The 15,498-nt window shown below is 44.1% G+C and overlaps 1 protein-coding gene across 2 annotated transcripts in view; it reads left to right on the top strand.

Moving 5' to 3' along the window:
- LOC311139010 (neural cell adhesion molecule L1-like protein) overlaps positions 1 to 14,673 on the top strand; it is an 84,053-nt gene extending 69,380 nt beyond the window's left edge. For both annotated transcript variants that reach the window (XM_084173837.1, XM_084173838.1), the window contains exons 24-26: positions 9,244 to 9,375; positions 12,107 to 12,179; positions 13,405 to 14,673. In XM_084173837.1, coding sequence (XP_084029963.1) covers positions 9,244 to 9,375; positions 12,107 to 12,179; positions 13,405 to 13,612 — 413 coding nt within the window. In that variant the 3' untranslated portion in view covers positions 13,613 to 14,673. The remainder of the gene's footprint in view (positions 1 to 9,243; positions 9,376 to 12,106; positions 12,180 to 13,404) is intronic.
- The last annotated feature ends 825 nt before the right edge of the window (positions 14,674 to 15,498 follow it).

Raw genomic sequence — 15,498 nt, 5'->3', positions numbered from 1 at the left:
TTAACACTTTGTATTCAGGCGTCCTTCTTTTCACTCTGTCAATTAGGTTATTATTGTGGAGTAACTACAATGTCGTTGATCCATCCTCAGTTTTCTCCTATCTCTGTAACTGTTTCAAAGTCACGATTGGCCTCATGGTGAAATCCCTGGGCGGTTTCCTTCCTCTCTGGCAACTAAGTTAGGAAGGATGCCTGTATCTTTGTAGTCACTGGGTGTATTGATAAACCATCCAAAGTGTAATTAATAACTTCACCATGCTCAAAGGGATAATCAATGTCTGCTTTAAAAAAAAATCTTTACCCATCTACCAATAGGTGCCACTCTTTGCAAGGCATTGGAAAATCTCCCTGGTCTTTTTGCTTGAATATGTGTTTAGAATGCACTGCTCGACTGAGGGACCGTTTATTAATTTGTAAACATTTCGAAAAACATATTTCCACTTTTACGTTATGGGGTATTGTGTGTAGGCCAGTGACAAAAATGTTGTATTTAATTCATTTTAAATTCAGGCTGTACCACATCAAAATGTGGAAAAAAGTCAAGGGCTGTGAATACTTTCTGTACATACAGTGCCTTGCAAAAGTATTCATCCCCCTTGGTGTTTTTCCTATTTTGTTGCGTTACAACCTGTAATTTAAATAGATTTTTATTTGGATTTCATGTAATGGACATACACAAAATAGTCCAAATTGGTGAAGTGAAATGAGAAAAATTACTTGTTTAAAATAATTCTAAAAAATTAATAACGGAAAAATGGTGCGTGCATATGTATTCACTCCCTTTGCTTCGAAGCCCCTAAATAAGATCTGGTGCAACCAATTACATTCAGAAGTCACATAATTAGTTAAATAAAGTCCACCTGTGTGCAATCTAAGAGTCACATGATCTCAGTATATATACACCTGTTCTGAAAGGCCCCAGAGTCTGCAACACCGCGAAGCAAGGGGCACCACCAAGCAAGCGGCACCATGAAGACCAAGGAGCTCTCCAAACAGGTCAGGGACAAAGTTGTGGAGAAGTACAGATCAGGGTTGGGTTATAAAAAAAATATTCAAAACTTTGAACCTCCCACGGAGCACCATTAAATCCATTATTAAAAAATGGAAAGAATATGGCACCACGACAAACCTGCCAAGAGAGGGCCGCCCACCAAAACTCACGGACCAGGCAAGGAGGGCATTAATTAGAGAGGCAACAAAGAGACCAAAGATAACCCTGAAGGAGCTGCAAAGCTCCACAGCGGAGATTGGAGTATCTGTCCATAGGACCACTTTAAGCTGTACACTCCACAGAGCTGGGCTTTACGGAGAAGTGGCCAGAAAAAAAACATTGCTTATAGAAAAAAATAAGCAAACACGTTTGGTGTTCGCCAAAAGGCATGTGGGAGACTCCTCAAACATATGGAAGAAGGTACTCTGGTCAGATGAGACTAAAATTGAGCTTTTTGTCCATCAAGGAAAACGCTATGTCTGGCGTAAACCCAACACCTCTCATCTCCATCCCCACAGTGAAGCATGGTGGTTGCAGCATCATCCTGTGGGGATGTTTTTCATCGGCAGGGACTGGGAAACTGGTCAGAATTGAAGGAATGATGCATGGCGCTAAATACAGGGAAATTCTTGAGGGAAACCTGTTTCAGTCTTCCAGAGATTTGAGACTGGGACGGAGGTTCACCTTCCAGCAGGACAATGACCCTAAGCATACTGCTAAAGCAACACTTGAGTGGTTTAAGGGGAAACATTGAAATGTCTTGGAATGGCCTAGTCAAAGTCCAGACCTCAATCCAATTGAGAATCTGTGGTATGACTTAAAGATTGCTGTTCACCAGCGGAACCCATCCAACTTGAAGGAGCTGGAGTAGTTTTGCCTTGAAGAATGGGCAAAAATCCCATTGGCTAAATGTGCCAATTTTATAGAGACATACCCCAAGAGACTTGCAGCTGTAATTGCTGCAAAAGGTGGCTCTACAAAGTATTGACTTTGGGGGGGGGGGTGAATAGTTATGCACGCTCAAGTTTTCTGTTTTTTTTGTCTTATTTCTTGTTTGTTTCACACCCAAAAAATATTTTGCATCTTCAAAGTGGTAGGCATGTTGTGTAAATCAAATGATACAAACCCACAAAAAAAAAAAATTTTAATTCCAGGTTGTAAGGCAACAAAATAGGAAAAATGCCAAGGGGGTGAATACTTTCGCAAGCCAATGTACAGTATAGGTAGGATTAAAGTGACTTATGTAATGTAATATTGTTTTGGATGTATACCCTGTAAACTCAGGTTAGACTGAGATGGCCCTGAGTTATAATCTACTTCATTTACATGATTGGATCTCCCATCACATTTATGCAGGGAAACATTTTGCATCTTTTTCATGCTTATATTGCAGTTGGTGTCAGCACATGTTCTTTCGTGCCATGCTAAAGTACGTAAGGCTTTTAACTTATGCAATTGATGATAATGTATGCCTGTCAGGTGGGTATCCATCTTCTTGATTATATATTCACTGTGTGGTGTGGAAGCTAAAACCACTTTCCATACATGTATCTGCTTGGCAATGCTTTCCTTTTTCTTTTTCGTCTCCTCACCAGCTTCCACAGCGGTATCCACTGTCAACTTCAGTATGTAGATTTCTGTTTATGTGCAGTAAAAAACAACTTCTGTAGTCCAACACTGCTGTAAATCATGCCCACAGGTATATTCTCTGCGAAATAACTGCATTGATATATTTCTGCATGAGTCTTCCATGAATTATTTGTATCATATCCTTGGTGGATACTAGAGTAGTACTGTAGCTCTCGCATTCCATTTCTGACAAAGACTATTCTTCTGATATACCTGTTAGTATGATTTCTATAAGCTATACTGTACGCAGTTTCTTTAACATAGACTAGCTATGAGTGCATGAATATGGATAAAGAGCTCATATACAGGTGGGAGGTGAATCTTGGAGACAGCAGCTCCTGGCCCAGTTGCCTGCATGGTTGACTAGGTCAAGCAGCCGTTTAGAAAAGGTTTCTGAGTCTGATGTCAGCAACCATTAAGACACGTAATGTTTCACACAAATAAGGAACTAAGATGATGTAGATACTCCCCTCATCTGTGAATAATTGCCCTTGTCTGCTGCGTGCCCTTGCCATCAGCGCTGAGCACTCTGATGCCTCCTTTCATTAGTAGACCAATACAGACTCCCCTGTTTTCAGACCAAGTTTGTGGTTTTCTCTGCAGTAAAAATGGTAATGAGGATCCCGTTTATAAATTAATATGAATCCAGTCTCATTAGTGAATCTGTAAATGAATATTGACTTTTGTTCCAACAACATCAGGCTCAATGCCACACGTATTACAAACAGAGGGATCAAATTATGCTTTAGGTACAGCATACAGGAAGGCTATCAGACATGCATCTGCTGTATATTGTATTGTCAATAAAAGTTCAAATGATGATGTCTTTGTTTCAACAGAGGAAAAGTCCCTTCCTATAGTATAAATCATTACCAATGATCACCTCTAACCACAAATTAGACCATATTTGCTAGTTGTTTGATGGTATTCATTGCTCAATCCACGATTGTGCACCCCAATACATGTCAGACATGCTTTTAAGTTATGTACCCAGTAGGTCTCTCAGGTTCTCTGGGACTGGCCTTTTAACTACCCCAAAGCCTAGGACCAAGAGGCATGGAGAGGATGCCTTTAGTTATTATGCCCCCAGCCTCTGTATTTGCCTCAGAGAGAACCTGAGGAGGGCCGAAAGAGTGGACATATTTAAAAGAGGGTTTTTTCCTTAGTGTGCTTTTTAGTCGTTCAGTTTTTGTCATTCTTTAGTTTTTTATCTTATGTTTGTTGTGTAGTAAATATTTCAGCTTTTGTTTTTATAGGTTTTTATTAGTTTTCTCTTGTGATGCACATTGCGTTGCATTCCATGTCTGAAATGTGCTGTATAAATAAAGCTTCATTTGATTTGATTTGCTCTGTAGTAGTAACCACCCAGACTAGTTGTTATAGTAGACATATCTGTAGACTAGAAACTAATATCAGTCCACTATACCCGTAGATGTAGTGTACTAACAATTTTATTAGTAGCGCCCACTCCCTGACTCAAAAAATAGCCAATAATGTCCAGATGTGTCTTCCTTTTCAGGCCAGTCTGCCTCCCCCTCACGTCCAAGCCCTACAGTCTCCCACATGGCCAAGTTCATCCGTTCCAACATAGGTATACACTACCGGTCAAAAGTTTGGACACACCTACTCATTCAAGGGTTTTTCTTTATTTTTACTATTTTCTACATTGTAGAATAATAGTGAAGACATCAACACTATGAAATAACACATATGGAATCATGTAGTAACCAAAAAGGTGTTAAACAAATCTAAATATATTTTATATTTGAGATTCTTCAAATAGCCACCCTTTGCCTTGATGACAGCTTTGCACACTTTTGGCATTCTCTCAACCAGCTTCACCTGGAATGCTTTTCCAACAGTCTTGAAGGAGTTCCCACATATGCTGTGCACTTGTTGGCTGCTTTTCCTTCACTCTGCCGTCCGACTCATCCCAAACCATCTCAATTTGGTGGAGGCCAGGTCATCTGATTCAGCACTCCATCACTCTCCTTCTTGGTAAAATAGCCCTTACACAGCCTGGAGGAGTGTTGGTTCATTGTCCTGTTGAAAAACAAATGATAGTCCCACTAAGCCCAAACCAGATGGGATGGCATATCACTGTAGAATGCTGTGGTAGCCATGCCGCGTCTCACAAAGATACGGCGATTGGAACCAAAAATCTCCAAATTGGACTCCAGACCAAAATACACATTTCCACCAGTCTAATGTCCATTGCTCGTGTTTCTTGGCCCAAGCAAGTCTTTTCTTCTTATTGGTGTCCTTTAGTAGTGGTTTCTTTGAAGCAATTCAACCATGAAGGCCTGATTCATGCAGTCTCCTCTGAACAGTTGATGTTGACATGAGTCTGTTACTTGAACTCTGTGAAGCATTTATTTGGGCTGCAATTTCTGAGGCTGGTAACTCTAATGAACTTATCCTCTGCAGCAGAGGTAACTCTGGGTCTTCCATTCCTGTGGCTGCTCTGGCTCCGGAGTAGATCCGCTGACCGGAGCTGGACTGGACACCGGTGGAGCGGACTGCTCTGACTCTGGAGTGGAGCAGCTGACCAGTGCTGGACCAGGCACCGGTGGAACGGGCACGGGCCGTGCCGGACTGGGAACACGCACCACTGGCTTGGTGCGAGCAGCAGGCACGGGCCGGGCCGGACTGGGAACACGCACCACTGGTCTGGTGCGAGGAGCAGGAACGGGCTGGGCCGGACTGGAGACACGCACCACAGGTCTGGTGCGAGGAGCAGGAACGGGCCGGGCCGGACAGGGGACACGCACCACTGGTCTGGTGCGAGGTGCAGGCACAGGCCGTACCGGACTGGGAACACGCACCACTGACTTGGTGCGAGGTGCAGGCAAGGGCCGGGCCGGACTGGAGACACGCACCACTGGCCTGGTGCGGGGAGCAGGTACGGGGCGTACCGGGCTGGCAACATGCACCACTGGTTTGGTGCGAGAAGCAGGGATGGGCCGTACTGGACTGGGAACACGCACCACTGGCTTGGTGCGGGGAGCAGGTACGTGCCGTACCGGACTGGGAACACGCACCACTGGCTTGGTGCGAGGAGCAGGCACAAGCCGTACCAGACTGGGAACCGGCGCTGGAGGTCTACGACTATACCAGTCCTTTACTCTCCGTGCCCAGACTCCTCCCTGAGCCCCCACGAGTGCAGTGGTCGGGGCTCTTCTCTATCGATCCCTGACCACCCTTTTAGCCCCCCCAAAATTCTTTCTTGGGGCTGTCCCGCGGGCTTCCTCCTCGGCCGACGCCGCCTCCTCCTTCGCCCAGGGTCCTTTTCCTGCCAAAATCTCCTCCTGTGTCCAAAAACTCTTCCCCACCTGTGTCCAGGGTGTCTGCTGCTCCTGGGCACGCTGCTTGGTCCGTTTTTGGTGGGATCTTCTGTCACGATCGTTGAGAGACGGGTCAGACCAAGGTGTAGCGTGGTATGCAAACATGTATATTTAATGATAAACACAAAACAAAACAACAAACCAACGTAACGTGAAGTCCAAGGCTATACACAATACAAGCCTAACACAGGAACAAGATCCCACAACATAGGTAGGCACACAGGCTACTTAAGTATGATCCCCAATCAAAGACAACAAGCGACAGCTGTCTCTGATTGGGAATCACACCCGGCCAAACATAGAAATACAATACCTAGATACCAAACATAGAATTCCCAGCATAGATTCTCACGCCCTGACCAAACCAACTAAAATCAACCGGCCTCTCAAGGCCAGGGCGTGACATTTGGTAAACACTTTTTTGGTTACTACATGATTCCATATGTGTTATTTCATAGTTTTGATGTCTTCACTATTATTCTACAATGTAGAAAATAGTAAAAATAAAGAAAAACCCTTGAATGAGTAGGTGTTCTAAAACTTTTTCTAAAACAGTTAAGGTGCCACCATACAACCAATTGTGTTCAATATGGCAATGATAGCCATATGTGAAAACCACAGGAGGCTGGTGAGGGGATGACGGCTCATAATAAATGATGGAATGGAGTGAATGGAATGGTATCAAGCACATGGAAACCAGGTGTTTGATGTGTTTGATACCATTCCATTGATTCCGTTCCTGCCATTACTATGTGCCCGTCCTCCCCAATTAAGTTGCCACCGGCCACCGGTGGTGAAAACACTCAACTCTAGTGATACCATATGACACAAATACTCTTCTCTATTTTGAGCTTAAGTTCAATCAATGAAAACTACCCTAAGCATCGATGTTGAGTTAAAGTCCCTCAAACACCTCAAAAAACTCATCAAGAGACAGTCATATTATTTAGTATGTTCCATACCCGAAGGTGTGAGTGTAGTGTGTTGTAGTTCAAACAGGACAAATATGGGGCCCAACAAGGATTGATTTGTTGGGCCCCAGTCCTCCTTTACACAGCAGAATATTGACCGAACAGTCACCTGACATTTCCATGTAACCTTCAACTGGGTAAACAACTATAGTGCTGTTGGACAAGGAAACGTCCATAGCAACATTTGTCGGCATAGCCAGGCAGAGTGAGGAGGAGGAGCAGGAGGTGTGAGCTCTTACAGAGAGGGTGATATTTAGGGGAAACTGAGATAAGTGGATAAGTGGAAACTGTTGAAAGTTGTAGATCAGAATATTTCAGTGTACTGGGCTCAGCTTTAAAAAAGCTCCCTGACTTTGAAGAGCCATTTTGCAGGCATGGTGGCAGGGCCAGGGCTGCGCTCCCTGCTGTGGCAACAGATGCTTTCTGCAGCCTTAAATACCAGGCTGAGCAGTGCAACGACAAACACACCAAGCCCTGAAATATTTTTTGTCACTTGCAAAGCGAATGATGGGAATTACCATAGTTACAGAGTCATACACCAGCTGTACCCATGGTGTGTCATTTGTGCTCACAGGGATGGGTAGGCCAGACACAGGTGTCCTTGTGTTCTGAATGATCACCTGAGCAAACACCTGAGCAGGAGACACAGTCGAAGATTTGCATGTTCGCCTGAGGGAGAGAAGGGGATTGTTTGCCGTTGACCGGTCGTACGAAAGCAGTGCAACCTTTCTTTTCCAACTTGCAAAATGAAGTGGTGCATTATCCTCAACCTCCCTCCAGCTGCAGTGATTCTTTGATTTCCTGGAGTGTCAGTCTTCAGAGAATTTATTTGTCTGTTATTGTCTAATGTATGCAGCACCACCGTGTACATGAGTTAAGCTGCAGTGAGGCACAGGGATTTCTGCTCACCCCTGATATTTAACATTTCCATCGAAGTGTATACTGTTGTAGAGAGAAGCACAATCTATGTGATTTGAAAAGCGATAGCAATCAGTTGTATTAAGAAAATGAACATGCAAAGTCAATAAGCAGGGTTTTGCATTGTTCATTAGTCTGCTCGTTTCAGTGAATACCTAATATCTTTAGATTTCCATTCAGCTTTGCTGGCTTTCCTTGGCTTTCCTTTTCCTTTGACAATTTCATTATAAGTGATTCAGGAAACATGCCAGTTATTGATAAGCCTTCATTCTATATCCTCCAATATGATTAAGCATGAGACACATTTGTTAGGCTACATATACTGTACTGTATGTGCATAAGCAAATGGATTGACTACATCAACAAGTCCCTGGCCAACGTTTTTTTGTGTGTGTGAAAGTGATCTGTACTATCCTTAATCCTTTACTAACCCTGTTCTGCCATTTCTCCCCTCTTCCTCCCTCATCTGTCTGTCAGTTCCAGCCCTGTTGAATATTAGTTCCTCAGTTAGTGACAACTTTGCAAATATCAGTTGGATTCCAGGAAGCGAACAAACGGATTCAGAGTTTTATATTGCATATATGAACAACCGTAAGCACATTACTTCTCTGTCCATTTGTAGTATTACTTCTCTGTCCATTTGTAGTATATTTTATAACGATACACTTTTAAGGTGATTTTGAATGTATTGGTAACATCTGAGACATCTCTATTCAATACTACCGTTACATGCTAGAAATTGTGTTCTGTGTTATTTCATCGAATGCTCTGTAAATAACCCTTGACCCTTCACCCCTAATGGGTACTAACCCTCCCTGATTGTGCACCTAGGTAAAGGTAACTGGAAGATCTCTGAGGCAGTTAACTCCTTTAAGACTTTCCACGTCATTGAGGGGCTGGAGCCTGGGACTGTGTACACTATGCGCCTTATGACTAACAACTGGGTTGATAATTCTAGTATTTTTGAAGATGTAATCAGGACCAGGGTTAAAGGTGAGCAGGGATGACATCGGAAAATAAGTAAAAGCTTATAGTAAAAGCCCCCCCTTCAAATCCCTACACACATAATCACCATAACCAATTGACGTCTTATTAAGTATGCAGGTGCACCAATGTCCTTGAACATGTCTCAAGGTATCATCCATGGTTCTCTGTGTCAATAGGACTTTTTTATATATTTTTTGTGACTTGGTGAAAGGAATTCCATTTGAACAGCCTCCTCAGTTGATTAATTAGACAAAGGGATTAGCTGTTTATTATTAATACTGCTACATTTCCATGTCAACGTCACCTGCTGCCTCTGCATCCGATAGACTTTGTCCATGTAAACATTCAATCAAGCGTCCTCATGAAAGGCTGAGTCGTGTTGCTGTTTATTCTCCTCTCCTCAGGTCTGGCAAGCATCCATGGAGGAATCTCTACCCAGGGCTGGTTCATCGGGCTGATGTGTGTCGTGGCTCTTCTCACACTCATGGTGTTAATCGCCTGCTTTGTCAACAGAAATAAAGGAGGGAAATATTCTGGTAGGTGCTCAGATGCAAACACACACACATTGCACCTTATAAATGCTAACTAATCACTGCACTAGGCAGTCTTTAATACCTAAGAGAAATGATCACTCTGGACACCTGTCACGCCCTGGCTCTGGGGACTCTTGTATGTTGAGCCAGGGTGTTAGTTTCTTTGTGTAGTGTCTATGTTTCGTTTTCTATGTTCTGTTCTAGGTTATGTGTTTCTATGTTGGCCGGGGTGGTTCTCAATCAGAGGCAATGAGAATCAGCTGTTGCTTGTTGTCTCTGATTGGGAACCATACTTAGGCAGCCTTTTGTGCACTTCTGATTGGTGGGATCTTGTTCCGTGTAGGTTTGTGTATGACCGAGGACTTCACGTTTCGTTTTGTTGTTTTTGTTGTTTGTATCGTGTTACTAAGTACACTATTAAAGAGATGTACGCATATCACGCTGCGCCTTGGTCCACTCATTATGACGATCGTGACAGAAGATCCCACCCCCCAAAACAGGACCAAGCAGCGTGACTTGGGAGGAGATCTTGGATGGGCAGGGGTCCTGGACTTGGGAGGAAATCCAGGCCGGAATGGATCGCCGTCCGTGGGAGGAGACGGTGGAGGCGCGCCATAGAGAGGAGCAGCGGCGCCAACCGGGCCGACGTCGGACACGCAAGAGGCAACCCCAATAATTTTTTTTGGGGGGGCACACGGCATGGACGACGGGGCTGCTGGAGGCAGCTACTGGGCGAGTTTGTGAATTAGGAGAGGAGGCCACCGTGTTTGGGGGGCTGGAAGGGAGGTTGGCGGAGCCTAGAGGTAGAGCAGAGCCAACTCCCCGTACTCAGGCTAGGCAGTGTGAGACTGGGCAGGTTCCGAGGTATGCGGAGCTGCGTACTGTGCCGCGAGTGGTCCGGCACAGTCCGGTACGTCCTGTGCGAGCACCACGCACGTGTCGTGCTAAGTTGGGCATGCAGCCAGGACGGAGTGTGCCGGCTCAACGCTCGTGGCCTCCAGTACCCCTCCTCGGTCCCGGATATCCTGCGCCAGTGTCACGTGCTGTAGTGCCAGTACGAGTACACAGCCCTGTACGTCCTGTGCTGATGCCTCACACAGAGTGTGTAAAAATAGGCATTCAGCCGGGACGGGTTGTGTCAGCTCTTCGCTCCAGACCTCCAGTCCGTCTCCAGAGCCCGGTCCGGCCTGTTCCTGCTCCCCGCACCAAGCCTGTGGTGCGCGTCGCCAGCCCGGTCCGGCCTGTTCCTGCCCCTCGCACCAAGCCTGTGGTGCGCGTCGCCAGCCCGGCCCGGCCTGTTCCTGCCCCTCGCACCAAGCCTGTGGTGCGCATCGTCAGCCCGGTCCGGCCCGTTCCTGCTCCCCGCACCAAGCCAGTGGTGCGCATCGTCAGCCCGGTCCGGCCCATTCCTGCTCCCCGCACCATGCCTGTGGTGCGCGTCGTCAGTCCGGCACAGCCCGTGCCTGGTCAGGTACCGGTCAGCTGCTCCACACCAGAGCCTAAGCAATCCGCTCCACCGATGTCCAGTCCAGCTCCAGCCAGCGGGACCAGACCAGGGGAGCTATGGGGGGGTTGTTAGAGGGTGGTGGTCACGCCCGGAGCCTGATCCGCCTCCGAGGTGGAATGCCCACCCGGCCCCTCCCCTGTTGGGTTTATGTTGGCGCGGTCGCAGTCCGCGCCTTTGGGGGGGGGGGTACTGTCACGCCCTGGCTCTGGGGACTCTTGTATGTTGAGCCAGGGTGTTAGTTTCTTTGTGTAGTGTCTATGTTTCGTTTTCTATGTTCTGTTCTAGGTTATGTGTTTCTATGTTGGCCGGTGTGGTTCTCAATCAGAGGCAACGAGAATCAGCTGTTGCTTGTTGTCTCTGATTGGGAACCATACTTAGGCAGCCTTTTGTGCACTTGTGATTGGTGGGATCTTGTTCCGGGTAGGTTTGTGTATGACCGAGGACTTCACGTTTCGTTTTGTTGTTTGTATCGTGTTGCTAAGTACACTATTAAAGAGATGTACGCATATCACGCTGCGCCTTGGTCCGTTGCTTACGACGATCGTGACAACACCATTATAGACATACTTAAGCTGATATATTATTATTAGTAGAACTATACATCACACCACTGCTCACCATTTCAATGCTGATATTTACAGTATAATGAGAACTTGAATTAATGGGAGCATATGCATTTATATTTATAACATTTAAATAAAACAGCATATTTGAAATATGCAGAATTTTAATAACAAAACATAGAATGCACAGAACACACAGAAGATATGCAAATCTTATGGTCACATGCCAGCGGTGGGGATGAAAACATAAGCACCAGCCAGGGTATCTTAATACCAGTCCTGTCTGTGAGGGATAGGGCGTCGTTTACAGTACCTTTCATCTTTATATACTTATTGAGCGCCAGGTTCAGCTCAGCTAATCGCCTATCATGTCAGAAAGACTGTCTAAATCACAGGGCTTTGTTCTGTGTTGCATTCATTAAACACTACCTCCTGCACTTTCACTGATAGTTAGCTTTCCCTTTTGAAATTAGGATTCAGTTGTTACTCATATTGTAAATGTTGCTGACATCAAGCACTGACTATGTTGTTACTCAGGAATGTGTGAGAACTTGTAAGGCGTTTTAACAGAACATTACTTTGTCTTTAACATGGTATAAAGTTGTTTATTGAACATTATACTGTACTCAAGGTACCCTAAACAATGATATTTCTCTCTGAGCAGTAAAGGAGAAAGAGGATCTTCACCCAGACCTAGAATCCCAGGGTATGCATGACGACACCTTCTGTGAATACAGGTAATCATACCACCAACCACCATTGTATCAAGAATTCAGACATCAGCGCATATATTACTTTGTACCCAATGTTTTGAATTGTATCACATTGTATAATTATATTTCTGTATTTCTCCTGATTTAAAAAGAAAACCCCACATGCATGAGCTTAACACGGACCCTCACAGACATCCCTGTTCAAGACATGTGATGGGCTGAGTAACATGTATGCTAAACGTGATGTGATAAACAGCAACAAATACTCCCGTTGTTGTTTACACATCAGTGATGTTGATGTGCTATCACCCTATATTGTGCATTGTGATTAGGTAGATGTGTGGTGGTAGAGCTCAGCTCATTAGCAGTAACAGCCTCATTGTTCAGATGTTACTATTTGTTTCTGAATGGAACCCAGCAGGAGGCTAAAAACCAATCTGTGTAATTGAATGCAGCTCATCTCCGGGGCAGTAATATCTGTGCTCAATTCATTAATCGTTCACTGGTCCGATTCAGAACACACTCACAGAGTGCAACTCAGAGTCCCACACTTCACTCCAATCAGTAGTCTCACACTCAGAACCTAACTTTAAGTTACGAATCAAAAGTAGCCTAGATATTTTTCATCATGTGCTCACAGTAAAGTTGAGAAGTAGAGTGGTGTGTATGGTCCTTAAAATATATGGCCTCCAATGTCAGACCACGGAAAAGCACATTTATTATATTTTCACTCCAAAATCAAAAAATGCTCAGATCACTGAAGCACCTGATTTCACCATAATTTCCCATGTAGGAGCATCATAATGCCAATCCAAACCATTAGTCTATACAATGAACCCTTTATGTGATCACTCTCTTGTTGAATAATTCAATGAAAACTACAGCCTGAGCATCTCTCCCCATACAGACAGGGTTACAATGCACCTTGTGACTGCAGCATCTGCATAAGCCCGACATCCACATCAATACCCGGCTTCTTTTAATTATCCCATTCATCGTCACATACATTGATATACTGTACATGTAGGGTTTAAGTACACTTGACAGGAGGGCCCCTTACTAGTGCACATATCTGATCATTGTTCATCCGTCCGTCAGTCAGAGGTAAACATTGCTGCCAATCATCGAAGCTCTTCATTTAAGCTGCCTGTGTCCCTGTCCTTACCAATAAAGCCCATAGAGTTAAACCATGAGTGAAATTAGGTGGTTTTGAAATCCCCTGTCTTTGTGCCATCATGTTGTGACACAGTGACAACGATGAGAAGCCACTGAAGGGCAGCCAGCACTCTCTGAGCGGGCAGATCAAAGCAGAGGACAGTGGGGACAGCCTGGTGGACTATGGGGATGAGGACACACAGTTCAACGAAGATGGCTCCTTTATCGGCGAGTACGCAGGTCGCAAGGAAAAGAGGGTGTCCATGGAAGTCAAAGGAACCAACAATCAGAGCACAGCGTGAGAGAAAGGAAAATGGTCCATCATCCATCCTTAGGACAACACTTTCATCAGACTGGTGGAGGGGAGAGGAAATAAAGGAAGTAGATGACATAATCCATACCAATCACAATCTCATATTAAATGTAATGTGTCATTGTCAGCTGCACTGACATCTTCATTTTATAAAGCTCTTTGTTTTGTCAAACTGTAACAGAATGCATAATTTCCAAATGTATATATTATTGTATGTGGGAGTGTTTTATATTACTGCAAATCAGTGAAAACCTTTGAGGCTTTTTGCATTTTTTTGTCAAATGCAACAACTGTTTGTAATCTACTCAAAGGTAAAAAGGAAGAAAAAGAAATCTCCAGTCCACATTGCTCCTTGTTTTATACTACCAGATCTCTCATGCCCAGTCATCGTTTATCAAACTACACGTGTGTGTGAGCATATGATGTCGGTCTTTTTCAGTTGAAGCAAATATTATCTGCATTTTATATTTGAAATGCATTCATTAAATATGATTTGAATATGTGTACAAAGGTTGTTCATTAACTTATTTCCTGGTTTTATACATGACAAAATAACAATACAAAATTGATGCCTCAGTTATATCACATAAAATGCTGAAATACACAAAAGATCTAAGGCAGGTGCTCTGAGAACTCTCAGTTGATAACAGGATAGTACTTATGCTGTTGTTGTAGAAGTTCCAGATACGATTTCCACAGTGAGGTTGTGATTCAGTGGTTTTATGTGCTAGCTCGCTAAAACATGCAGACAATTATCAACCGAGTTACCAGTTGATATTTTCTAGCTCATCAAAATACCAATTAAAGCATTAATGTTGTTCCCATGTTCTTAGAACAGCCTTGCTCATTACAATGTGCATGTCATTGTAGACAAAGCCATTCAACCCCAGAAAACTAATCACAGTAAGCCTGTTTTAAAGTCAACCTCAACGTTACCATGATGATCGCCTTCGATTGCATCTTTGTACAAATACATCAAATACAGCTATTGCATGTTTAAGAATGTTGGTGGATGTTTTTGATGTTATTAAATTGTTTAACTTTTCATTACCATTGGCTATAGACTGACTGTCCGTCTTTAAACTGCATACAGAAAGAATACTTCAACATAAATATACATGATTGGTGCTTTGGGTTTGTAAGACAGGAGTTGAAGTTGGCGAACCGGGTTTTAATGCCCTCGAAATACAGTCTAAGCCCTGTCTAAGCCGGGGGGGGGGGGGGTTGTTCTAAGAAGGTCATACCAATAATCATTTAGCTGTTTGATTTGGAATTTTAAGACCTCTTGAAGTATCAAAAATATATCCAGTATAAATAAATGTTTGGATGAACAATTATTTTTGGTGTTACTGCTATTAGCCCATACAAACGGTTCGGATGTTGCAGACAGAAGTTGGCAGATCGGCTCTACCGACTTCAAACGAGTCTCCTGACACTTGTGGAGTTCGTATAGCAAAACGGAAACATAGGCGGGTGCAGTGGATTGAGACGCATCCAATGCAAAAAACAGATATCTCTAGCTTAATCTGACAGATTTTTGTATTATGCTAATTTAATTTCTACGCGGGCGCGGACATCGACCTTAGGGGGCTAACAGAGGGTTAGGAGGGCTGCCCAAAACAATAAAATTATCTAGCTAACTAATAACTTGGTGTAACTCAGAGGAGACATTCTTGTGGTCCATTCAGTCTTGGTGTGTCTCTCTCTCCCTCTGGCCCCTCTTAACCCCCAAACTAGTGGCCTATCAGCTATCTGAACTAAGGGCAACTCCTCCCCCCATACTTTCCCCATGAGCCCCCTAAGTGTTCTCTCTGATGAATATTTTGTTATAAACAATGCATAACACAATTGGGACATGAATGTGAATACTGTATG

The sequence above is a fragment of the Coregonus lavaretus genome (assembly GCF_964263955.1).
Source record: "Coregonus lavaretus genome assembly, chromosome: 12".
NCBI classification, from domain to species: Eukaryota; Metazoa; Chordata; class Actinopteri; order Salmoniformes; family Salmonidae; genus Coregonus; species Coregonus lavaretus.
The sequence above is the reverse complement of the archived record's forward strand: the minus strand, read 5'-3'. Positions and strand labels throughout refer to the sequence as shown.